The sequence below is a fragment of the Rutilus rutilus genome (assembly GCF_951802725.1).
Source record: "Rutilus rutilus genome assembly, chromosome: 3".
NCBI lineage: Eukaryota > Metazoa > Chordata > Actinopteri > Cypriniformes > Leuciscidae > Rutilus > Rutilus rutilus.
Window position 1 is genome coordinate 38,646,734 of NC_140211.1, and position 26,538 is coordinate 38,673,271.

A 26,538-nucleotide genomic window follows, 5' to 3' on the forward strand; every position below is an offset into this window, starting at 1 on the left:
AAGGTAATTTACATGTATATATCCCACAGTACTGAATGATCATATCCATAACTTCAAAGAACAGCATAGCATTACCATGGTATATGTGGAAAACCCATAATAATTTTTACTAAGTGAAATAGCTGAGATATACTGTATATAGCAGAATATAAAACAAATAAACTCATCATTGTTTGACATCAATACACATTTCATATGGTTTCATTCAAGTTCATCTACTGTGAATTAGGGTCACAATGTCTTGCAGGCTTTGGTCTCTAAACCCGACCACATCAGTAAAAACAAACTAGTGACACTTCCCAAAGGAGCAACAGATTTGTATATGTGTGTAAGAATGTTAACTCAATGAGACACACTCCTGCATAAACACAAACACAGACTTGACACTGAAGTGCACACTTGTCCAAGGCCATCGCCAGAGACCTCACATTACTTTGTGGAACGCAGACACATTCTCTCAGTCACACACATAGTGTAGATAGGGACACAAAGAGTGCACAAAGGAAGACAACAGAGCAACAAGTTCTGAGAACAGATGAAAAAGAGGACAAATACACAATGAGATATTCTGCTAAATAATTCTCTGCATAGAGAGGCAGACATTTGTGGCAATGTAGGAATTACATAATAGTTTGGAATTGTTGTCTTTGGCTTTAAACCTGGTTCTGTATCTAAATAAGGCATGGAAACAGAGGTCAAACCTCAGGATAAACCCCTAGATCAGTTTAGGTTGAAATACCTTCGGAAATAGCAAGATTGTGAGTTTAGAAGTGCCACATTCCAATATCACATTACATCTAATCATGACATCTTTTGAAATAGCATTTAAGGTTATACTTTTACATGAGATATAGGGCTGAGCAAATATGGACATAACTCTTTACTGCCCTAGTAGCCTACTTCAAAAAATCATTTTAAAGGTATACATGTGGTGAACTTAATAGAGATATTAAATTATCCTAATGTTGGTACTATTGGTTAAACATGCATTGAGGAGAATATGTTAATGTTCTTCTCTTGATCAATACCCATTTGCCTCATCTTTAGGTTTCCTGTCGCTTAAAGGTACAATATGTAACCTTTTTGCTTTAAAAATAGCAAAAATCACTACCGGTATTATCTATGTTATATATTTTTTTTAGTTGTGTACTTACATTATCCCGACTGTTTCCAACAACTTTCAAACCAGGAGAAATTTGTCATTTAATTCGAAGACAAGTCCCGTTTCTTTATTTCCGTTTTGTCGCCGTCAATGGCATCATATCCGCGTTCTCCCTGGTTTCCGCTCGTACTGCCATAGTAACCAGAGCCCTCTGATAGTAACCAAGGCGACAGACGTGGACAACTGTGTAGTTCGCAATGTCTATTTGCACGCTGTTGTTGTTTCGTTCAAACATTATGGACCATGGCAAGCAGACTTTGGATAAAAAAGGAGAACTAAAACGAGAATCAATATCAGCGCGGTGTTTTCGAGATGCCGAGAGCTCCACGTCCGAGACTTCGACCGCTCCTACATGTACTTTATTAAAACAGGTGAGCACATTTACATAAAACTAATCAAGGTTATATAGTTCAACAATGATAAAATGTTAGAATATGATCTGTATGTTATTCTAATGTTGATCTAGCTTACTGCTAGTCTCATACAGACAAACTAACACAGAATAACAAACATTTCAACACATTCAAATGCATTTTAGTGTGCTAGTGTAATGTTAGACCAAGAGAAACAGCGCTGCGTTACCTCACAAGTTTAATTTGTCTAATAAACTGACCTGTGAGTTGTAATTCTGCACTTGCGTGTAGTTCAGTAGAATGAAATGTCCATATTCCTTTTATATCCGCGGGACTCGCGTCGCGTGTGGAGCTGATAGCTGTCTCTTAGCAATCCCGACCTGCTTCATATCACAGTCATGATAAAAACATCGATGTATTTACTCATCCATAAACATTATTAGATCGGTCGGCTTGACATTGACGACAAGATCCATAATTCTAGCAAATGTTGCATCATCAAACTACGCCTTTGTTATTGTAACTGTGCGTTCACAGAGGTGAACAAATTACATACTGTACGTTTAAAGAATAACAACAACTTTAATGGAGTCAGATTATTTATATTGGAGTCAATTAAATATTTGAATTATACACTTCACCATTCAACTGCCTTTTGTTCCGATTATTGGTTCAAAATAGCAGCGTAAGCTTCCAGCCTTACAAGATGAACAGCATTTAATTGATAAGAACAGAGTTTAGGTGATTGGTCTGGCCAGACTATAGATCTGCTAGGCTGCTGCTGCTGGCATAAGTGAAGGTTGAAGTAGTGCTGGGGAGGAGGAGCAGTACTGTGCTGGCCCATGGTTGAGAATAAATAAGGTTGTGTATATATGTAGGCCTATACACAAAAGAGAGATTGATTGGCTGTGATCTGAGTAGCTTTTACACAACTAACATTTACACAACACTGGAAGTCCTTTTTTCCCCAGACAAAACTGAGGTTCGTACACTCTTAAAAGGTTCATTTTTTTTTTTGCCATGATGGTTCCATGAAGGTCAAATTTCCTTTATTTATATACCGCTTTATACAATACAAATTCTTTCAAAGCAACTTCACAGTAATAAATAAGAAAATAACAGAACCAGTGATGAAAACTTCATCAATTATGAGACAAATTCCAATTCCGCTGTAAGGCATCTCTACAGAAGACAATAGTGTAATTATTCAGTTCAAGTCAGCTCATTGTTGGTTCAGTTCAGTTCAATAACTGTGTAAAGTTAATCATTTATGAAACTATAGTTCAATTCAGCTAAGCAGCAAAAGACAGAAATTTCATTATTCAGCTCCAGTCAGTCGATTCGATCCAGTTCAATGTCGATCAAATTTGATTCAGCGATAAAGCAGCTTTACAGTGTCACCATCCAGCTCAATTCAGTTAAAGCTTTGTTCTCATCCGACAGTGACTAATAGTGATAGATAGTATTACTGAATATTAAGTATTTTGAACCCCAACTGAGCAAGCCAAAAGCGATAGTTGAAAGGAACCCAAACTCCATCAGGTGAGAGAAATTAAGAAAAAACCCTCGGGAAAAACTGGATTCGCCAGTTCTCATCTGGCCAAATGAACAAACATGGTCGGATGTTCACAAGTCGGATTTGTGGATTGAAAACACATTTCACAACTGTTCACTGAAAGGTTCTTAGGGGAAACCAAAATGGTTCTTCCATGTCATTGCTGCAAAAACCCACTTTTGTAACCTTTATTTTTAAGAGAGTACCCCAGTATCACTCTTTTGTAAAGTATACAGCTTTGTTATAATGATATAATCTCTCTCTCTTTAGGTTGAATGCATGCAGTATAGATCCTCACCTGCACTTGCACACAATAATGGTCCATCTTCACCCAAATCCATGAGATGACAATAACACTTGTGTTAAGTGTGCTAATGACCTGCACAATAATCTTTAAATGGGGAAAACCATCTGAATCAGGCATCTCAATTATTAACAGTTTCGAGGTTAATATGGCTTTCAAGATGTCAAACTACAGTGTTATTTTACTGTCTCATGCTTCAACATGGGGTAATATATGATAATATACCGTACAGATGCACCACATTCATGTCTAAATAAAAAGACTCCAGTTCAAAGCATTTAAAGTATTTATTTTGATAAAAAGTAACAATTTATTATAATTACATTTGTGCATATTATAACATATAATGTATTAAACAATCATTCATCATCCATAATGGCATTATGTAAAATAATCAATCATACATATTCACTCCTAAGTAGATGTAGATGAATGCAGTTATCAACATGACAAAATGTTGTAAAATTAGTTTAGCCTCTGAACACTGTTATTGAGGGTTTTGTTATGGTTTAGTTGTTTGTGCATTCAAACAATAGGTCTGACAGCCTATAACTCAAACCTTTAATATTTATAGAGTCAAACCAAACCAATGAGTTGGCACAATGAATTAGAAAGTGTTATAAGTGCTCTTATTAATGTTTACAGTACACCACACATATTACTTCAGGCTGATCTTAGTAAATTTGAGTGTATCTGTTCATCATTTTACAGTGATCAACATGGTTGAGATTCTTCTTGGACTTTTTAAACCTCCCTGTCTTTTTCCATAAGCTCATAACTTAATCAAGGCTGAATTTATCAATTAAAACTGTATGACAGTATTATAACATCATAAAACTGTTTGGCTTTAAGGACAAACAGACAAATGTCTGCAACGATCCCGTTTTCCAAACAGCTGAGTTACAGTTTGGCTCGGAGAGATCCAACTTCAGGTTTGTCAGAGCAAAACTCAGCCCACCAAGATGGCCGTTCCAAGACGTTCTTACCCTGCATGACTGTAGACCACAGGTTTTTGTAGAGCTGAAACACGAGAAACAGACAGACACTGAATCGCAAAATCATTGATTACAAAAAACACTTGCATTGCTGGACCAAAATAAGGTCAAGCCATGCGACTTACTATCAGTAACAAGACAATACCAGTCAGAAAACAAGCATGTGGAGAGCTTTCACAAATAAAGACTTCCCTTTGATCAGAAAAAAAAAAGAACTCAATGCCAGAGTGAAGAGTTCATTTCCAGTAAGCATGTCCCGAACTATAAACATGAAAAGTGTCTCACTGAGCAGGGGAATCGGTATAAAGGTCTGTGTGTCAGTGGGGTGTGTATGTGACTGCTCTGTCTAGTGTTTCAGTAAGGCACTGTTGTTTCTTAAACTTCAAAATGAATGGCCTGCCAAACAAGTGCTGAGAGAATATGACTGGAGGAATGAGTCAGTGACCATAATGTCTAGTCAGAATCTTGTTTCTGAGGGATAATGAATTAAACCCCCTTGAGGGCAGTGTCTTGCACAATGGAAAAACCCTCCAACTTTTCCAGTTTGTTTTAATTAACTTGACTGTTTTTTTTTTCTTTTTGTGACAAGTGGAAATAAATGCACCACCCAAAGTTCTAATTGTTGATTTTATTAGGTGATGTTAACTTTACCCCCCTTATGTGACACATTAAGCTGTAATATTTTCCAGTAAATATTGCATCATCACTAGCTGTCAGTCTCACAGTCTCAACTTATTTAATAGACTAGCAGGGGAAATTATTCTGTTTAAAAAACACCTTTTTATATTTCCAAATCTGTAAACAACTTTGAAGTTTGAAGGTATAATTATGTATTTTTTCCATACATTTTTTTGTAAATACATGAACAGTACTGATAAATAAGATAAAAAAAAATATGTCCAGTCATAACAGTGGCCTTAAAATGTTTTAAATTTCTACTTATACTTTAACATTTGGATCAAGTGTCATTTGTTCATTTATATGCATGTATGTGTGTGTGTGTGTGTGTGTGTGTGTGTATATATATATATACACACATATATATATATATATATATATATATATATATACACACACACACACACACATATTATATACACATATATATATACATACATACATACATACATACATACATGCATGCATATAAATGAACAAATGACACTTGATCCAAATGTTAAAGTATATGTTTTTTCACATTTAAAGAAATGTAAAGAAATGTGTGTGTGTGTGGGGGGGGGGTTATATATATCTGGTTTAGTCCTGAAACTCTAGAGGATGCAGGCCGATGCTGTCTTTACATGCAGTCTGCAAGCAATCACATCATTACTGCATGGAGCAAGCTGATTGTCCTTTGCTGCCAATGCTTGCTCAACATTCAAATAGTCTGGTTCAGCTGTAGGGTCATCCTCTGAAACCCTCTACCTCCCCCAGCTCCACCTGCCTAGATCTGCTATAGCATTTATGTATGTCTATTCATTCAGCTACAGCATATCTTACATGCTCACAGCAGCATGTGTGTATCTAGTAGCAGTAGCAAGTCAATGACAGTTACTCTTTTACAGCTAATTCTGCACCAACACCACCAAACAAAAATTAAAGAGACTGCTTAAGATTCAACATAGCAAGCGCTATTTATTCAACAAAGATACTATAAAAACACTTTTCATATAAAACATAAAAAAAATCGATAAAAACACCTGTAGTTGCTCAGCTAGGACACCTGTGTGAAATTAAAGGAACTGACTTCATTCAGTACATCCACTTAAAATCACCTTGTGACCAGTTGATTAAAAGTCACTGCAAAAATGGATGAAAAAATCCTTTTTGGAGTCACAGTAAACCAGATGATCACTTCTGCAGCTCTTGGAGACATTTATCTGTATAAGTGATTCCACAGTCACAGTGGAGGGCTGGTGAGTAGTGTTCTTCATGTGCACATGTGTGCCTGTGTATGTGTTCTCTTACCTCACCATCTGCCTTGCCAATGGGCGAGTTCAGGATGAAGTCAGGAGGAGCGATCACATCAACCAACGCCACAGCATCATCCTTCAGCTAACACAGAGAGAGTGCATTAAAAGCCTTCCCGATGTTTGCGTCGTCATGCACTTATTAGTGAGGGTGTCTGTATCTGAACTACAGCTAACACAACACTAACCTGCCCACACAGCGTGAGAATGGCAGTCTGGATGAAGTCAACCGGCTGACGACCAGAAAAATAACCTCCTATAAACACAAACAGACCATAATCAAACCAAAAAAAACTTCAAAAGAGCTACACTACCATCCAAAGTGTTGGGGTCGGTAAGACTTGTAAATGTTTTTGAAAGAAGGCTGCATTTATTTGATCAAAAATACAGTAAAATCAGTCATATTGTGTAATATTATTACAAGTATTAATATTATTATCCAGCAACCATTTCTTCAGTCTTCAGTGTGACATGGTCCTTCAGAAATCATTTTAACATGCGGTTTACCTTGATACAGGATGGCCATGTGGTTGGTGAGAGTCCACAGGCCATAGAGAGCACAGAGACGCCCCAGCACTGATCTGAGAGCAGCTGGAGTCTGTTCATCCTTTATCAGGTCATGGAAACGCTGCAGCACCGTGTGCTCAATATAGGCAATAGCCAATGAGCGACAGTAATACACCTGCAGAGAGAGAGAGAGGGGGAAAAAGAGAGATGAGTGTTTATGGAGTCAAGGGGTAAATGAAGTTGAATGTTCGACCCACATAATCACGAGCCAGGTCATGACACACAGACGAGACACTAATTGAGATGTTTATAGAAGGGAACAAATTCAAAAGAAAAAAAAAAGATTCACGACCTAAGCTTGTGCTTGTGTTTGGTTGCTAGAGACTGAGTGATTCTCTGTGTTTGGTGGTTGCTGGGTCAGTAATGTGTGTGAGCGACGTCTGTTTTATTAATTTTCCTCTTGCTCTCAGGTTTTAGGACAATTTAATCATTGGTCACCTACTGTAACCTGCTCGATCCCATTCTGTCTGTTTCCCTTCTATTCTTGTTCGTCCCTCCAAAAAGCTCAAGTTAAACTCACTCTCTTATGTGTCAGAAAGCTCATATGAAGTCAAGGTGAACAGTGTCCAAACTCCACTCATTATATCATATGGCCTTTAACTGACTACTATCTTGCACCCAGCGCAATTGACTTTGTACACTTTGTACACATGCGTATGTATCATTCCTATTTTTCACCCGCGCACAGCGGACTTTTCCCTCCACAGATGCACGTCGGTAAATTAGGAAATGAATTTGCGCTCCCGGGGGCGGTGCAGGGCAAAGAGGAGGCGTGTTCCGGCGCAAACGTTCCCTGATGCTATTTTGCAGGTTTAGAAAACAATTCCGCCACTGACCAGGAAAAACCTAGTCTAAAGTCAGTGGTGCGTTGCACATGTTATTCATATGCTATTTTAAGGGCGCATGCTTGGCCATAATCAATGTAGCGTGTGCACAACGCGCATACACTGTGCTTCTCTCATCTACACACAGACGCAGCAGTTCTCATTTTTAGAAAACCATACATTATTACAAGGAACAATATTAACACAAGAGGGAAATCATTGTTGTGTCCATGAAGATGTGAAAAAATAGTCATAAATCTAGCTTACACATTTACCCAAATTATTATAGGCTTGTTTAACCGAAGCTAATTTGGGTGGGTTTCTCCCATCCCCAATGTCACTTCTCTGTGTTTTACGGCCCTGACGAGAACGTCGGTCTCCTCGGCTTTGAACCGCTCCTGTCGTGCGTCTGGCAAATCTGCCGTTATAATAGCAATCCGCCATGGAACAAGCGCGCCTGCTCTTAAAGGGAATGTGAGATGTCGCTCTGATTGGTTTATTTCATGTTACACCCAAACCACACCTATGAATAATGAAGCTACTTCAGACCAACCCATTTTAGATTTGCGTCGGGCGCGAGAGTCATTTATCACGCCGGTATAATAGCAACAGCGCCCAAGACCCGCCCACAAAGTTACTTGCGTTTCGCGCTTGATACTTGCGTTTCAGATCGTTAAAATAGGGCCCTACATGTTTTTAGCTAGACTAGACCCTCATAACACGCACATAGACTACTGGAATAATTAAGTACATTCTCAGAAAAAAAAAAAAAAGGTACAAAAGCTGTCACTGGTGCAATACATTTTCAAAAGGTACATTTTTGTACCTAAATGGTGCATATTGGTACAGTAACTTAAGGTACATATTAGGTGTACCTTTTGAAAAGGTACTGCCCAAGTGACAGCTTTTGTACCTTTTTTCTGAGAGTGTAGTGATAATCATTATTAAATAATAATCTATTTTGTTTTTGAAAGAAGTCACTTATGCTGCATTTATTTGATAATAAAATTATGGGTCACTGAGAACGGAAATTATGCTTAAAACTGTTGATTGGCTCTAGTTTTCAAGATTGGAAAAAGCTATTGGTCAGCATATAGGACCCTTGACTTGAGAATGGCGGAGGATAAGCGAGTAATAAAAAGAAGTGATCTCAATTTAAACCAGAAATAACTGGATCTATGACTGGTTTTGGACAGTACTTGCTCCAAAATTGCATTAATTTTTACATGAATAAAAAATTCTAAAGATTTTTTAAATGGTAAATGTCAGTATCTAGGCCACTGTATGTGTAACAGCTGTGTTTCATTACTGTGTTGATGCTTGATTCGGTCCTACCATGATACTTTAACATCATCAGAAACGTGATGCGAGTAGCTTTCACACATCCTGCATGTGACTCTGACCCCATGGAGCACATATATGGATCTAAATGAATCTGATATGCCAGAAAGGGTTTAAATCCTTCAAGAGGTCAGACAGCGGCCCTTTGAAATGCTCAGTGTGATGTAGATTTGTAGCTCAGTGGAACAGATATTAAGTAAGGGATATGTCTGAGCCAAGTGTCTGTTCAGTGTTTAAGACATGTATGAAGAACCAGAGGCCTGTTTTATATTAGATATAAGTCATAAACGGGACGGGACTGTACAGAAGGTATTAATGGGAAACACAGGGTGCGCTTGCCCAATGATTAAGCCTGACACTAAAATATATCATCAAAAACAACAGATCATTCTCCCATGAATAACAACATTAAATCTACATGGTGAAACATGATTCTTGAATGGATATTATATAGCATAACTATAACTTTCAGTCAAAAGTCTACTTTCAAATAAGCCTAAGGACTTTAAGACAATAGGAAAACACTGAGCACATGTGTTTACAGCACATGTGTCTATGGTTCAGGTAAATTGGCCCAGTTTTTGACATGACGTGACTGGCCTACATACAGTAGATGAACTCAGCATACATAGTTGTTTTTTAAACCTGAAAAAACAAGAAAACTGCCTTGCTGTTTTAAAAAAAACTCTGACCCAGCCATAACAATTTGGCCTTTGTCAAAGTCGCTCAGATTTTTATTCCTGTCCATTTCTCCTGCATCCAACATCTTGCTTACGGGAACTGATTGTTTGCTTACCATCTAATCTAACCAGACCTAAATATGTGGTCTTGTTAGGAGATGATCAATGATATTCACTTCACCTGTGACTGCTCATAGTGTTTTGGCTCATTATATAGATTAGAATATGAGAGAGAGAGAGACCTGTACAAGTGACCTGCACTGTATAAAATATAACTAACCATATCTGGTATAAGATGTAACATCTTAACACACTTAGAGTGAGGTACAGTATAAGGCAGCTGGGTAATTGTACATTTTATAAACCTACAGCATACCTCACCTCCCTCTGAGCTGGCTGCCAGTAAACATACTTGTCATTTTAAAGTCTTATGCTATTAAAGTCAGGATTAAAACATACTTGGCTGTTGTTTCGTGCCTCAAAGTCTCCCAGTCCAGAGGATTTCTCATGAAACAGCTTCCTCTGGCTCTCACCCAGTAAGAAACACACCAGCCACTTGTACGCTGCCAGAGGCACTGAGGACAGAATACCAAAGATAAATTAAAAAGATGGGAAGATAATGTGAAACATTGAGTAAGAGATTTAAAAAAATATGACAGAATCACTGATATGACAGTGGATTTATTGTTTAATGATGACAGTTAAAACAAACTGAATAGTGTAATGGACTGCAGCTGGGAAATACAATTATGTGGAAAGGGTCCTAAAAAGGTTCACTAAACAAGATAACTTCACTTATATTAAACAGATATTGGAGCTATTGTTGGAAGGGGTCTGTTTTGGAGAGGTTTGGGTCACGCACAGATGTAATCATGGATAAGGTATCTGGGTGGGGACTGTGACTAAAGAACAAAGAGTCTCGTGTTTTGGATGGCTGAGGTTTGGACGTAATTCTCAAACACATGACGCAGAAGTAACCCGACCTCTAGGTCCATAGAGAGATGAACTTAAGTGCATTGATGCTATAGTTACAGCATGAACTGATGAACTACGCAAAAATCCAGATCTACTGACCAAGACTGCATTAACCTAATCAGTTCAAACTCAGACATCCACGACATCCTTTTGGATTTATAAACAACAAAACAAGACCAGAAAACTGCTTTCCCATCTTCTAAAGGAACTAATAAATCAGGAAACAACCAACAAACCTCTCTAAATAAGAGAACAAGTTTGTGAAAAGAATGTTGGGAAACAAGACCACACAGAGAATGAAACTCTAAGCAAATATCTTCAACACCCGATCCAGCAAATAAGTTCTGAAGAAATTAGTGAGTATGATAAATCTTTAAAGGCAAATATTTATGCATATAGCGACACTGGTTCCTGGTTTAGATGGATTTAAATAGTCTCTACTAGTGTTAATGATACTTTTTTTTATGGCAAAAAACAACAAAAAGAGAGATAAAATTGCCTAAAACGTTTAAAAATTGGGGGCAAAGATATATATTCATAATTTATGAAATCAAGATCTTTGATTCTTTTCTAAGCCCATTTAGTTATTGGTTTAGCCAAAATAATCCGTCAAAATAACCCTATAAAAAAGCTCATTTAGGACATTAATCTAAACATATTTTGTGTTCCACAGAACAAATGAAGTCAATAACATTTTACTTGAAGCCTTTATGTATAATGCATTATAAATGTATTCATAATGAACATTGTAATTCATTATATCTTTTAAGAAATAATTGTAACCCAAGTTATGCATTATAATATTCTTTGTCTGAAATTGTTTGTCTTCATGTGTTTTAATTCATTATACTTTATAAAGGTGTAACAATGAATAGATTATATAAAGTATACAGTGGTGGTCAAAATTGATGGCACCCCTGATAAATATGATAAAAAATGGCTGTAAAAAATAAATCTGCATTGTTTATCCTTTTGATCTTTCATTCAAAAAATTCACAAAAATCAAACCTTTAATTGAAGTAAAATAATTGAAAGTGGGGGGGAAATCACATTATAAAATAAATGTTTTTCTCCAAAACACACTGGCCATAATTGTTGGCAGTGGCACCCTGTTATTAAATACTTTTTGCAACCTACTTTTGCCAAGATAACAGCTCTGAGTCTTCTCCTATAATGCCTGATGAGTTTGGAGAATAACTGACGAGAGATCAGAGATCATTCCTGCATACAGAATCTCTCCAGATCCTTCAGATTCCCAGATCCATGTTTGTGCTTCTTCTCTTCAGTTCACTCCACTCATCAGGTCAGAGAACTGTGATGGTCATGGCAGAAGCTTCATTTTGTGCTCAGTTACCCATTTTTGTGTTGATTTTGATGTTTGTTTTGGACTGTTGCACGGCCCATTATAAGATTTCTAGCAGAGGCCGTCAGGTTTTGATTTTTTATCTGTTTGTATTTGCTAGAATCCATAATACCATGTATCTGAACAAGATGTCCAGGACCTCCAGCAAATAAATAGGCCCACAACATATAAGATCCAGCAGTGTATTTAACCGTAGGCATGGGGTACTCTTCATCCCTGTTTGCACCAAACACATCTGCTGGGTTTGCTGCCAAAAAGGCCTTTTTTTTTGTTTCATCTGACCACAGAATCCGGTCCCTTTTGAAGATCCAGTCGTGTCTGACCACTGAATATGCTGGAGTTTAATTTTGGAGGAGCGAGGAGGATTTTTCTTGAAACCCTCCCAAACAACATGTGGGGATGTAGGGGTTGTTTGATAAAAAACTTTTAGGCTTTCTGACCCCCAAGACTCAACTAATCTCTGCAATTCTCCATCTGTGATCCTTGAAGAGTCTTTGGCCACTCAAACTTTCCTCCTCACCGTCCATTAAGACAATATAGACACACGTCCTCTTCCAGGCAGATTCGTAACATCTTTAGTTGATTATAACTTCTTAATTATTGCCCTGATGGTCAAAATGGGGATTTTCAATTCTTTAGATATTTTCTTACAGCCACTTTCTATTTTGTGAAGCTCAACAATCTTTTGCTGCACATCAGAACTATATTCTTTGGTTTTACTCATTGTGATGGATGATTAAGGGAATTCGGCCTTTGTGTTTCCTCATATTTAAACTCCTGTGAAACAAGAAGTCATAGCTGGACAATTTCATGTTCCTAGTCACCCTGGTGTGCTAAAAAAGGTAAATATTAATGGGAATATACTTCAGAGATATTTTTCTCATAAAAAATTCTAGGGGTGCCAACAATTGTGGCCGACGTGTTTTGGAGAAAAACATTTATTTCATAATGTGATTTACCCCCCCAATTTCAATTATTTTACTTCAATGAAAGGTTCGATTTTTGCGAATTTTTTGAAGGAAAGATCAAAAGGATAAACAATGCAGATTTATTTTTTACAGCCATTTTTTATCATATTTATCAGGGGTGCCATCAATTTTGACCACCACTGTATAACAATGAATAGAAAACACTTATGAGCCAAAACATTATGACCACCGGCCTAATACGCTGTTGGTCCTCCGCGTGCGGCCAAAACAGAGCTGACCCGCTGAGACATGGACTCTACAAGACCCCTGAAGGTGACATTAGCAGCAGATCCTTCAAGTCTTGTAGGTTGCGAGGTGGAGCCGCCATAGATTGAACTTGTTGGTCCATCACATCCCACAGATGCTCAATTGGATTGAGATCTGGCAAATTTGGAGGCCAGGACAAAACCCTCAACTCTTCATCATGTTCCTCAAAACATTCCTGAACAACTGCAGTGTGGCAAGGTGCATTATTCTGCTGAAAGAGGTCACTTCCAACAGCGAACACCATTGTCATGAAGGGGTGTACCTGGTCTGCAACAATGTTTAGGTGGCACAAGTCAAATTTATGTCCACATGAATGGCCGGACCCAGGGCTTCCGAGGCAAACATTACCCAGAGCATCATACTCTCTCCATAGGCCTGTCATCATCCCACAGTGCTTCCTAGAAACATTGTTTCCCCAGGTAAACTGCGCACGTGTGACGACATAAAACAAAACAGGCGACCTTCTTCCACTGCTCCAAGGTCCAGATCTGACGTTTGCATTCCCATTGTTGGCACTTTCTACGATGGACAGGGGTTATTATAGGCACTCTGATTGGTCTGTGACACATTCCACCCATAACCATCAGTACAATTTTGAGTGACTTGAGCAACAGTAGACCTTCTGTTGGCTCGGACAAGATGAGATAACCTTTGTTGCCCTCGTGCATCGATGAGCCTTGGGCGCCCAACACTCTGTCACTGGTTTGTGATTTGTCCCTCCTCAGACCACTGTTGGTAAATTCTCACCACTTCTGACAGAGAGAAACACACAAGCCTTTCCATTTCAGAGATACTCTGATCCAGTTGCCTTACCATAACAATTTGGCCCTTGTCAAAATCACTCAGATCTTTATTCCTGCACATTTCTCCTGCATCTAACACGCTGATTGCAATAACTGTTTTTTTGCTTACCATCTAAACTACCCAGACCTTAAAGGGATACTCCACTTTTTTTGGAAATAGGCTCATTTTACAACTCCCCCAGAGTTAAACAGTTGAGTTTTACCGTTTTCGAATCCATTCAGCCGATCTCCGGGTCTGGCGGTCCCACTTTTAGCATAGCTTAGCATAATGAATTGAACCGGACAAGACCATTAGCATCTCTCTCAAAAAAATTAACAAAGAGTTTCGATATTTTTCCTATTTAAAACTTGACTCTTCTGTAGTTACATTGGCCCTCATTTATCAAAAGTGCGTACACCAAATTCCCAGCGTACACCCAAAACCACGGTGACTTTGAGATTTATCAATATGGACGTTGGCGTAAGGCACGCTCAAATCCTACGGCAGCTCAGGAGGTGGTGTACATGTACGCACGTTTTGAGTTAGTGTGGAAATGTGCAGAAAAACAATTCCTAACACCACAAAACGCACTGACAAACTAAAAGATATGATATATTATGACCCACTGTAAAAAAACAACAACATAGGGATGTTAACCGATGACCGTTTGACCGATGGTTGACCGTATCAACATTAACCGATTAAAGTTGTCGGTCGGTTAAATTTTTTTTTTATCTCTAAATTAGACAGTGGACTAAACGCTACTACAGTTAGCCATCTCATTCCAAGATCTTTTTGTGTGAAGTGAACAAATCCCTCACACTCAATTTTTCATAACTCGCCTGTTTGTACTTAATAAACCAATAAAAACATTTGGTTTTCTGTGTTGGCTGCAAAGATGAAGTCTGACTCGCGATTTTCGCAGTAGTGAACGCGCCGGAGAGAAATACACATTTTATACGGATTACATCCTTTTATTTTGTTTTGAATGGTTCTGTTTAAAAGTAAAGATTTCTGTAGATAATAGATATATTTCTATTTTTTTTAGGTGTGTGAGTCTAGTAGTCTACCTTACACGTTGAGTTTCGGTTCATGGATGATAGCTTAACGTTATCCAGTTCAGGCGCTGGCGCCTCCGTGTCGTGATTATCTCTGCTATTTACTTTTTATATTTATTAAATCGAGAAAATTGGATAATGAAACACTGATTAAAATTAAGATACAATTAATACAAAACGAAATTCGCTTTAAAGAAAGGTTTTGTGCTTTCTGTTTGAGGTCTCTGTGAAAGTTTTAAAGCATGCCGCTTTCAGAGCGGTCGCATCCGTAACTGTCACGTAACATTGTTTTTTCCTCATAAATGTGAACACGAAAAATAAAAGACAAAATACTTTTTAAAAAAGACAACCATCCACAACTTTATAACACTCCAGGCAAAGTATAGCCTACCTCTTTTTTTTGTTCAGTAATGAAAGGCTTTCAATGACCAAAAAATAATTCAGACTGACAAAATAATAAAAATGACATTCTTCTTCTTTTAAATAATAGGCTAATAATAATAATACAAATAATAATAATAAGGACATTCTTCTTCTAAATAACAATAAGCGTCATTAATAATAAAAATCATAATTATAAGAAGAAGGATTACAAATTGTCATGCAATTATTAATGTGAATGAATGGTACTCCACATCACATCATCATCATTATTGTACACCCCAATACATGTGACGTGATACGAAATTAAATGCTAATTGTTTCAAAACACGTGCTGTAAAATAATGCATTGTGATAGGTCATTTGCTCAGCCAACGTCGGAGAAGTTTCTCCTCTTTGCCGTCTTCCGTGTGTCCATGGCGTAAAATGAGGGCGTGGGGGAAGCGGAGACTTGAATATATAAGGGTGTGTTATTCTAATGACGCTCGTTTTCAGCCGCGGCATTTATTAAGGGCAGGTATTGCGTACACCTGGATTTCAAAGGTACGCACAGCTTCATAAATCAGGCGATGAGAGGAGTGTAAGCATAATCTTACGCCAATATATACGCCCGTTTCTACGCAAGAATGATAAATGAGGGCCATTGTGTACTAAGACCGACGGAAAATGAAAAGTTGCGATTTTCTAGGCTGATATGGCTAGGAACTACACTCTCATTCCTGCGTAATAATCAAGAAACTTTGCTGCCGTACCATGGGTGAAGCAGGCGTAATGATGTGAAGCAGGCGTAATGATATGACGCAGCGCATGCCGCCTGATAATAGGCTACTGAGCTGGGGACTATTATCAGGTGCTGCGTGATATCATTACGCCTTGATAGGAGAAGATCAATGATATCACCAGTGGCTGGTCATAATGTTTTAACATCAGTGTATATTTTACATATACAGTGAGGAAAATAAGTATTTGAACACCCTGCTATTTTGCAAGTTCTCCCACTTGGAAATCATGAAGGGGTCTGAAATTGTCATCGTAGGTGCATGTCCACTGTGAGAGACATAATCTAAAAAGAAAAATCCAGAAATCACAATATATGATTTTTTAACTATTTATTTGTATGATACAGCTGCAAATAAGTATTTGAACACCTGTCTATCAGCTAGAATTCTGACCCTCAAAGACCTGTTAGTCTGCCTTTAAAAATGTCCACCTCCACTCCATTTATTATCCTAAATTAGATGCACCTGTTTGAGGTCGTTAGCTGCATAAAGACACCTGTCCACCCCATACAATCAGTAAGAATCCAACTACTAACATGGCCAAGACCAAAGAGCTGTCCAAAGACACTAGAGACAAAATTGTACACCTCCACAAGGCTGGAAAGGGCTACCGGGAAATTGCCAAGCAGCTTGGTGAAAAAGGTCCACTGTTGGAGCAATCATTAGAAAATGGAAGAAGCTAAACATGACTGTCAATCTCCCTCGGACTGGGGCTCCATGCAAGATCTCACCTCGTGGGGTCTCAATGATCCTAAGAAAGGTGAGAAATCAGCCCAGAACTACACGGGAGGAGCTGGTCAATGACCTGAAAAGAGCTGGGACCACCGTTTCCAAGGTTACTGTTGGTAATACACTAAGACGTCATGGTTTGAAATCATGCATGGCACGGAAGGTTCCCCTGCTTAAACCAGCACATGTCAAGGCCCGTCTTAAGTTTGCCAATGACCATTTGGATGATCCAGAGGAGTCATGGGAGAAAGTCATGTGGTCAGATGAGACCAAAATAGAACTTTTTGGTCATAATTCCACTAAACGTGTTTGGAGGAAGAAGAATGATGAGTACCATCCCAAAAACACCATCCCTACTGTGAAGCATGGGGGTGGTAGCATCATGCTTTGGGGGTGTTTTTCTGCATATGGGACAGGGCGACTGCACTGTATTAAGGAGAGGATGACCGGGGCCATGTATTTTGAGATTTTGGGGAACAACCTCCTTCCCTCAGTTAGAGCATTGAAGATGGGTCGAGGCTGGGTCTTCCAACATGACAATGACCCGAAGCACACAGCTTGGATAACCAAGGAGTGGCTCTGTAAGAAGCATATCAAGGTTCTGGCGTGGCCTAGTCAGTCTCCAGACCTAAACCCAATAGAGAATCTTTGGAGGGAGCTCAAACTCCGTGTTTCTCAGCGACAGCCCAGAAACCTGACTGATCTAGAGAAGATCTGTGTGGAGGAGTGGGCCAAAATCCCTCCTGCAGTGTGTGCAAACCTGGTGAAAAACTACAGGAAACGTTTGACCTCTGTAATTGCAAACAAAGGCTACTGTACCAAATATTAACATTGATTTTCTCAGGTGTTCAAATACTTATTTGCAGCTGTATCATACAAATAAATAGTTAAAAAATCATACATTGTGATTTCTGGATTTTTTTTTTTAGATTATGTCTCTCACAGTGGACATGCACCTACGATGACAATTTCAGACCCCTCCATGATTTCTAAGTGGGAGAACTTGCAAAATAGCAGGGTGTTCAAATACTTATTTTCCTCACTGTAAGTATTATAACTGTGGTTACAATTAATCATGAGATCTTACAATGCATTAAAAGGTGCATTACAAGGCATAATACTTTTGTAATGCATTATATGGATTCAAGTACTCACACAGGTTTGGAACGGACATAAGAGTGTGTAAATGATGACAGAATGTTAAGTTGAACTATTTCTTGTGTGAATTATACTTAGTTTGCCTGAAGTGGACTAATTGAAGACATGGACTGTTATAGGTACAGAAGAGGGTATTCAAAGTTTTGATGTGAAACAGCTGGGGTGAGTAACAATATTAAAACTGGTCTAGCATTTAAAAACTCCCTGGGTGCTTGTCACATGATGCGATAGGTGACAAAAGTCAGTTAAAGCCCAAGCAGTCCACTCCCTGTCCTCGTCCAATTAAAACGATGATCCTCTGACCCTTGTAACCAGGCAACAATGATTTGAGTCACCAGCTGAGGAATGAGGTCAATAAAGAGAGCAGATGTTTAACAGATGTGTAGCTCAGTTGATGTAAAACTCTCCCACTAGAGCCGTCTGCAGCATCAAGGAGCACTTTTAACAGTAAACCACACAAAAACACAGCGTGACGCAGATTCTCACATTCTCTCTGTGTGCGGTGGAGGTGTGACGATTTATGTATTAGATAATGTGCTCTCGAAAAAAACATTGTACACACAAACATCTTGTATTACACAAAACCATCCCCATGAAAGTGGGACATGAAAACGACACATGAGGCTCAGCTTGTTTATTTGGCTTCCTCTGAGAGTGAATGAAAAATGACGCTATTAAACAAAACTAATGCTTCTCTAGCTGAATAACAGACCTGAACTAGATTTGCAGTTCCTGAAGAAAATACCAGTGCTTCAAAAGAAAAGTATTACAATTTTAGGTTGTGTAAAGTCAATTCTGCACTGGAGCTATACATTTTATAGAATCAACACAAAAATGTTTTGAACACCATAACAACACAGTGTTTGGTTCAAGAGATAAGAGGAAAGATCAATACCGATATGGAGAGATCTTAATATAGTATGGAAATATTACAATGACATAATCTTACTTTGACCTTAATCCGTCTTTACTAGGGCCGTGACATTAACGCGTTAATTTCGATTAATTAATCTGAGAAAAAATAACGCGTTAAAAAAAATACGCAGATTAATCCATTCCGTATTGACCTTTGAACCTGGAGCCGTTCTAGCCACAATTCGACTGTAAAATGAAGGAGGGAGACGAGAACGCGCTGGAGCTGCCTGGATCATTAATTGGAACATTTACTTGTAAACAACAGCCGGCATTTCAACGTTGATTCACCGGTGAACGTAAGGGACCAAGGTCGAATCAATGTTGGATTATGTTTCGATTGTGCAAAACGAATCAACGTTGAAATCGTGACGTTGTTTCATTGTTGATTTCGTGACGTTGTTTCACCGTCTCTTCTTTCAATATGGGTGAATAAAGATTGTGTGTCGACGTTGTTGAACCAATGTTGAATTATGCTTCGGTTTTGCAAATTGAATCAACGTTGATATCGTGACGTTGTTTCACCGTCTTACCTTTCATCATGGGATAATGTGTCATGAGTCATGACAATGCTGACTGAATTTGTGATTAACTGTACACTAAAATATTGTTAACTGTCAAATTACTTGCAGCAATGGCTTAATTAAACACATTTAATACAAATATAACACATGCTCAAGATTGTAAAACAAGTTTTATTCTGAAAAAAACAAAAGTCTAAAAATACTTTCTAAAACAGATGAAAAACATCTCAAACTTTAAATTTCAGCATTTTCGAAGTAATGTTAAAAACCTGTAAAGCAAGTGTAAATAATGTTTATAATTTAATGTTTAATATCAAATGTATAATTTAATAATGTTCAATAATTTAATAATGTTCAATTCTATTGTATTGATTATTTGCTAGGCACAATTATTTCAATGCTCACCATTTGAACATTATTTCAATAACATGTTCAACACAATTATTTTTAATTGATTGACAGCCCTAATTTATATGCAATTAAAACGCGATTAATTTCGATTAATTAATTACAAAGCCTCTAATTAATTAGATTAATTTTTTTAATCGAGTCCCGGCCCTAGTCTTTACATTTTAATTCAATTTAATACTTAAATTTCCTTAAAATAAGTCTGAGAAAAATAATGTGTTCATTTCTGGAATTACTATTATCTGTGGAAAATAACGAACACAATACGATTCCTGAAGTAGCTATGCTAAAGTCTTTTCCACACATCTTTAGGCTAGCATCAAAAGCTGTTAAAACATTTAAAAATAATAAATTATACTAAATAATTACTTATTTAATCAGTATCAGTATTGCTATCAGTGATAAGGCCATTAAAAAAAGTCATTAAAAAAACATTTAAAATATCAATAATTTAAAATGACTGTCTTTGTTGTTTTTACATTAATTTGGAGATTCAGTGCGAAATATATTTATAATTACAAATTTTAAAGTTACGTGCTATTAATCAGGATTAAATGACAGAAATCTGTGCGATTAATAAAAAATTTTTTATTGACCAACAGTCCTACTTAAAATCCCAAGGCTGAAATTATCCACAAATCAAAGTTTCAATGGTAAAAGTTACATTATGTGTAAATGTAAGTTATACGGTTTAAGCTGAAAAAACAAAACTAAAAACTAAAAAGAGCACCAGAGGAACAGAGGTACCTGAGGTGAAGTGAATGCTAGAAGAGTAATGTGGTTTGTGCGTGTGGTTGTGCATTTATATGTCCCTGTTAAGGAGAATGTAGTGTTAATGTTGCGTACCGGCTGAGTTCATGCACTCTTCCACTGAGCCAACTGTGAACTTGCTCTGCAGAATGCTGCTCATGTCCTCTAAAAAGTTCACAGTCTCAAGAGGGGATTCAATCCTTCCTTTACCTTGATTGAGGAAAAGAAACAGAAAAAGCAAGACATTTCAAATCTACGTCAGACACAAAAAGAATTTTTCATATTCTGCATAACTCTAAAAAAACAGCATGCAAAGAATGATCTGGATGTCATGGTTAACAAACATTATACAACTGTCATTACTTCTTTCTATTGAGAAATTGTTAAGAAACCATGATGGCCTAGAAAGAAAGAGCTGTAGTGTGTAGAGACCTTCCTGTTTGTGCTGGAGCCAGCTGAGCAGATAGTTGCTGGTCTGCTGCAGGAGAACGTTGTTGTCTCCCTCATAGGTGCAGTTTGGGTCATTGTCGTCGCGCATGTCTCCCAGCCGGTTCACTTCACACCAATAGATAATCAGATTAACAGATAAACACAAGCTGAACTAAAAGTTCTTCTTTTGATATTTGACGTGGTGTTTATTACAGTGGCCCAGTAGTGCACAACATAACGACACAACAAGTTTAACAGCAAACACAAGTTAACAACATAGCGGAATCAAGCCACAACACAACAGAAACAAGACACAACACAATGGAAACAAACCACAACACAACGGAAACAAGCCACAACACAACAGATACAAGTCACAACACAACAGATACAAGTCACAACACAACGGAAACAAGTCACAACACAACAGAAACAAGCCACAACACAACAGAAACAAGTCACAACACAAGTCACAACACAACGGAAACAAGTCACAACACAACGGAAACAAGCCACAACACAACAGAAACACAACACAACAGAAACAAGCCACAACACAACAGAAACAAGCCACAACACAACAGAAACAAGCCACAACACAACGGAAACAAGCCACAACACAATGGAAACAAGCCACAACACAACAGAAACACAACACAACATAAACAAGCCACAACACAACGGAAACAAGCCACAACACAACGGAAACAAGCCACAACACAACAGATACAAGTCACAACACAACGGAAACAAGTCACAACACAATGGAAACAAGCCACAACACAACAGAAACACAACACAACATAAACAAGACACAACACAATGGAAACAAACCACAACACAACGGAAACAAGCCACAACACAACAGATACAAGTCACAACACAACAGATACAAGTCACAACACAACAGATACAAGCCACAACACAACAGATACAAGTCACAACACAACAGATACAAGTCACAACACAACAGATACAAGTCACAACACAACGGAAACAAGCCACAACACAACAGAAACAAGTCACAACACAACGGAAACAAGCCACAACACAACAGAAACAAGTCACAACACAACGGAAACAAGTCACAACACAAGTCACAACACAACGGAAACAAGTCACAACACAACGGAAACAAGCCACAACACAACAGAAACACAACACAACAGAAACACAACACAACAGAAACAAGCCACAACACAACAGAAACAAGCCACAACACAACGGAAACAAGCCACAACACAACAGATACAAGTCACAACACAACGGAAACAAGTCACAACACAACGGAAACAAGCCACAACACAACAGAAACACAACACAACAGAAACACAACACAACAGAAACAAGCCACAACACAACAGAAACAAGCCACAACACAACGGAAACAAGCCACAACACAACAGATACAAGTCACAACACAACGGAAACAAGTCACAACACAACAGATACAAGTCACAACACAACGGAAACAAGCCACAACACAACAGAAACAAGTCACAACACAACGGAAACAAGTCACAACACAAGTCACAACACAACGGAAACAAGCCACAACACAACAGAAACACAACACAACAGAAACACAACACAACAGAAACAAGCCACAACACAACAGAAACACAACACAACAGAAACAAGCCACAACACAACAGAAACAAGCCACAACACAACAGAAACACAACACAACACAACGGAAACAAGTCACAACACAATGGAAACAAGCCACAACACAACAGAAACACAACACAACATAAACAAGACACAACACAATGGAAACAAACCACAACACAACGGAAACAAGCCACAACACAACAGATACAAGTCACAACACAACAGATACAAGTCACAACACAACGGAAACAAGTCACAACACAACAGATACAAGTCACAACACAACAGATACAAGTCACAACACAACGGAAACAAGTCACAACACAACAGATACAAGTCACAACACAACGGAAACAAGCCACAACACAACAGAAACAAGTCACAACACAACGGAAACAAGTCACAACACAAGTCACAACACAACGGAAACAAGCCACAACACAACAGAAACACAACACAACAGAAACAAGCCACAACACAACAGAAACACAACACAACAGAAACAAGCCACAACACAACAGAAACAAGCCACAACACAACAGATACAAGTCACAACACAACGGAAACAAGTCACAACACAATGGAAACAAGCCACAACACAACAGAAACACAACACAACATAAACAAGACACAACACAATGGAAACAAACCACAACACAACGGAAACAAGCCACAACACAACAGATACAAGTCACAACACAACAGATACAAGTCACAACACAACAGATACAAGCCACAACACAACAGATACAAGTCACAACACAACAGATACAAGTCACAACACAACAGATACAAGTCACAACACAACGGAAACAAGCCACAACACAACAGAAACAAGTCACAACACAACGGAAACAAGCCACAACACAACAGAAACAAGTCACAACACAACGGAAACAAGTCACAACACAAGTCACAACACAACGGAAACAAGTCACAACACAACGGAAACAAGCCACAACACAACAGAAACACAACACAACAGAAACACAACACAACAGAAACAAGCCACAACACAACAGAAACAAGCCACAACACAACGGAAACAAGCCACAACACAACAGATACAAGTCACAACACAACGGAAACAAGTCACAACACAACGGAAACAAGCCACAACACAACAGAAACACAACACAACAGAAACACAACACAACAGAAACAAGCCACAACACAACAGAAACAAGCCACAACACAACGGAAACAAGCCACAACACAACAGATACAAGTCACAACACAACGGAAACAAGTCACAACACAACAGATACAAGTCACAACACAACGGAAACAAGCCACAACACAACAGAAACAAGTCACAACACAACGGAAACAAGTCACAACACAAGTCACAACACAACGGAAACAAGCCACAACACAACAGAAACACAACACAACAGAAACACAACACAACAGAAACAAGCCACAACACAACAGAAACACAACACAACAGAAACAAGCCACAACACAACAGAAACAAGCCACAACACAACGGAAACAAGCCACAACACAACAGAAACAAGCCACAACACAACAGAAACAAGCCACAACACAACTGAAACACAACACAACAGAAACACAACACAACAGAAACAAGCCACAACACAACGGAAACAAGCCACAACACAACAGAAACACAACACAATGGAAACAAGCCACAACACGACAGAAACAAGCCACAACACAATGGAAACAAGCCACAACACAACAGAAACACAACACAACGGAAACAAGCCACAACACAACGGAAACAAGCCACAACACAACAGAAACACAACACAATGGAAACAAGCCACAACACGACAGAAACAAGCCACAACACAATGGAAACAAGCCACAACACAACGGAAACAAGCCACAACACAACAGAAACACAACACAACGGAAACAAGCCACAACACAATGGAAACAAGCCACAACACAATGGAAACAAGCCACAACACAACGGAAACAAGCCACAACACAACAGAAACACAACACAACAGAAACACAACACAACAGAAACAAGCCACAACACAACAGAAACAAGCCACAACACAACAGAAACAAGCCACAACACAACGGAAACAAGCCACAACACAATGGAAACAAGCCACAACACAACAGAAACACAACACAACATAAACAAGCCACAACACAACGGAAACAAGCCACAACACAACGGAAACAAGCCACAACACAACAGATACAAGTCACAACACAACGGAAACAAGTCACAACACAATGGAAACAAGCCACAACACAACAGAAACACAACACAACATAAACAAGACACAACACAATGGAAACAAACCACAACACAACGGAAACAAGCCACAACACAACAGATACAAGTCACAACACAACAGATACAAGTCACAACACAACAGATACAAGCCACAACACAACAGATACAAGTCACAACACAACAGATACAAGTCACAACACAACAGATACAAGTCACAACACAACGGAAACAAGCCACAACACAACAGAAACAAGTCACAACACAACGGAAACAAGTCACAAAACAAGTCACAACACAACGGAAACAAGCCACAACACAACAGAAACACAACACAACAGAAACACAACACAACAGAAACAAGCCACAACACAACAGAAACAAGCCACAACACAACGGAAACAAGCCACAACACAACAGATACAAGTCACAACACAACGGAAACAAGTCACAACACAACGGAAACAAGCCACAACACAACAGAAACACAACACAACAGAAACACAACACAACAGAAACAAGCCACAACACAACAGAAACAAGCCACAACACAACGGAAACAAGCCACAACACAACAGAAACAAGCCACAACACAACGGAAACAAGCCACAACACAACAGATACAAGTCACAACACAACGGAAACAAGTCACAACACAACAGATACAAGTCACAACACAACGGAAACAAGCCACAACACAACAGAAACAAGTCACAACACAACGGAAACAAGTCACAACACAAGTCACAACACAACGGAAACAAGCCACAACACAACAGAAACACAACACAACAGAAACACAACACAACAGAAACAAGCCACAACACAACAGAAACACAACACAACAGAAACAAGCCACAACACAACAGAAACAAGCCACAACACAACAGAAACACAACACAACACAACAGAAACAAGCCACAACACAACGGAAACAAGCCACAACACAACAGAAACAAGCCACAACACAACAGAAACAAGCCACAACACAACTGAAACACAACACAACAGAAACACAACACAACAGAAACAAGCCACAACACAACGGAAACAAGCCACAACACAACAGAAACACAACACAATGGAAACAAGCCACAACACGACAGAAACAAGCCACAACACAATGGAAACAAGCCACAACACAACAGAAACACAACACAACGGAAACAAGCCACAACACAACAGAAACACAACACAATGGAAACAAGCCACAACACGACAGAAACAAGCCACAACACAATGGAAACAAGCCACAACACAACGGAAACAAGCCACAACACAACAGAAACACAACACAACGGAAACAAGCCACAACACAATGGAAACAAGCCACAACACAATGGAAACAAGCCACAACACAACAGAAACAAGCCACAACACAACAGAAACACAACACAATGGAAACAAGCCACAACACAATGGAAACAAGCCACAACACAACAGAAACAAGCCACAACACAACAGAAAC

The 26,538-nt window shown here is 38.6% G+C and overlaps 1 protein-coding gene across 2 annotated transcripts in view; it reads right to left on the reverse strand.

The window, feature by feature from the left end:
- Positions 1-3,642: 3,642 nt before the first annotated feature.
- Positions 3,643-26,538, reverse strand: part of acox3 (acyl-CoA oxidase 3, pristanoyl) — a 32,941-nt gene continuing 10,045 nt past the window's right edge. For both annotated transcript variants that reach the window (XM_084403547.1, XM_084403546.1), the window contains exons 12-18: positions 21,239-21,361; positions 20,903-21,016; positions 10,211-10,326; positions 6,847-7,021; positions 6,528-6,595; positions 6,338-6,424; positions 3,643-4,394 (exon numbers count right to left, since the gene is read on the reverse strand). In XM_084403547.1, coding sequence (XP_084259673.1) covers positions 4,275-4,394; positions 6,338-6,424; positions 6,528-6,595; positions 6,847-7,021; positions 10,211-10,326; positions 20,903-21,016; positions 21,239-21,361 — 803 coding nt within the window. In that variant the 3' untranslated portion in view covers positions 3,643-4,274. The remainder of the gene's footprint in view (positions 4,395-6,337; positions 6,425-6,527; positions 6,596-6,846; positions 7,022-10,210; positions 10,327-20,902; positions 21,017-21,238; positions 21,362-26,538) is intronic.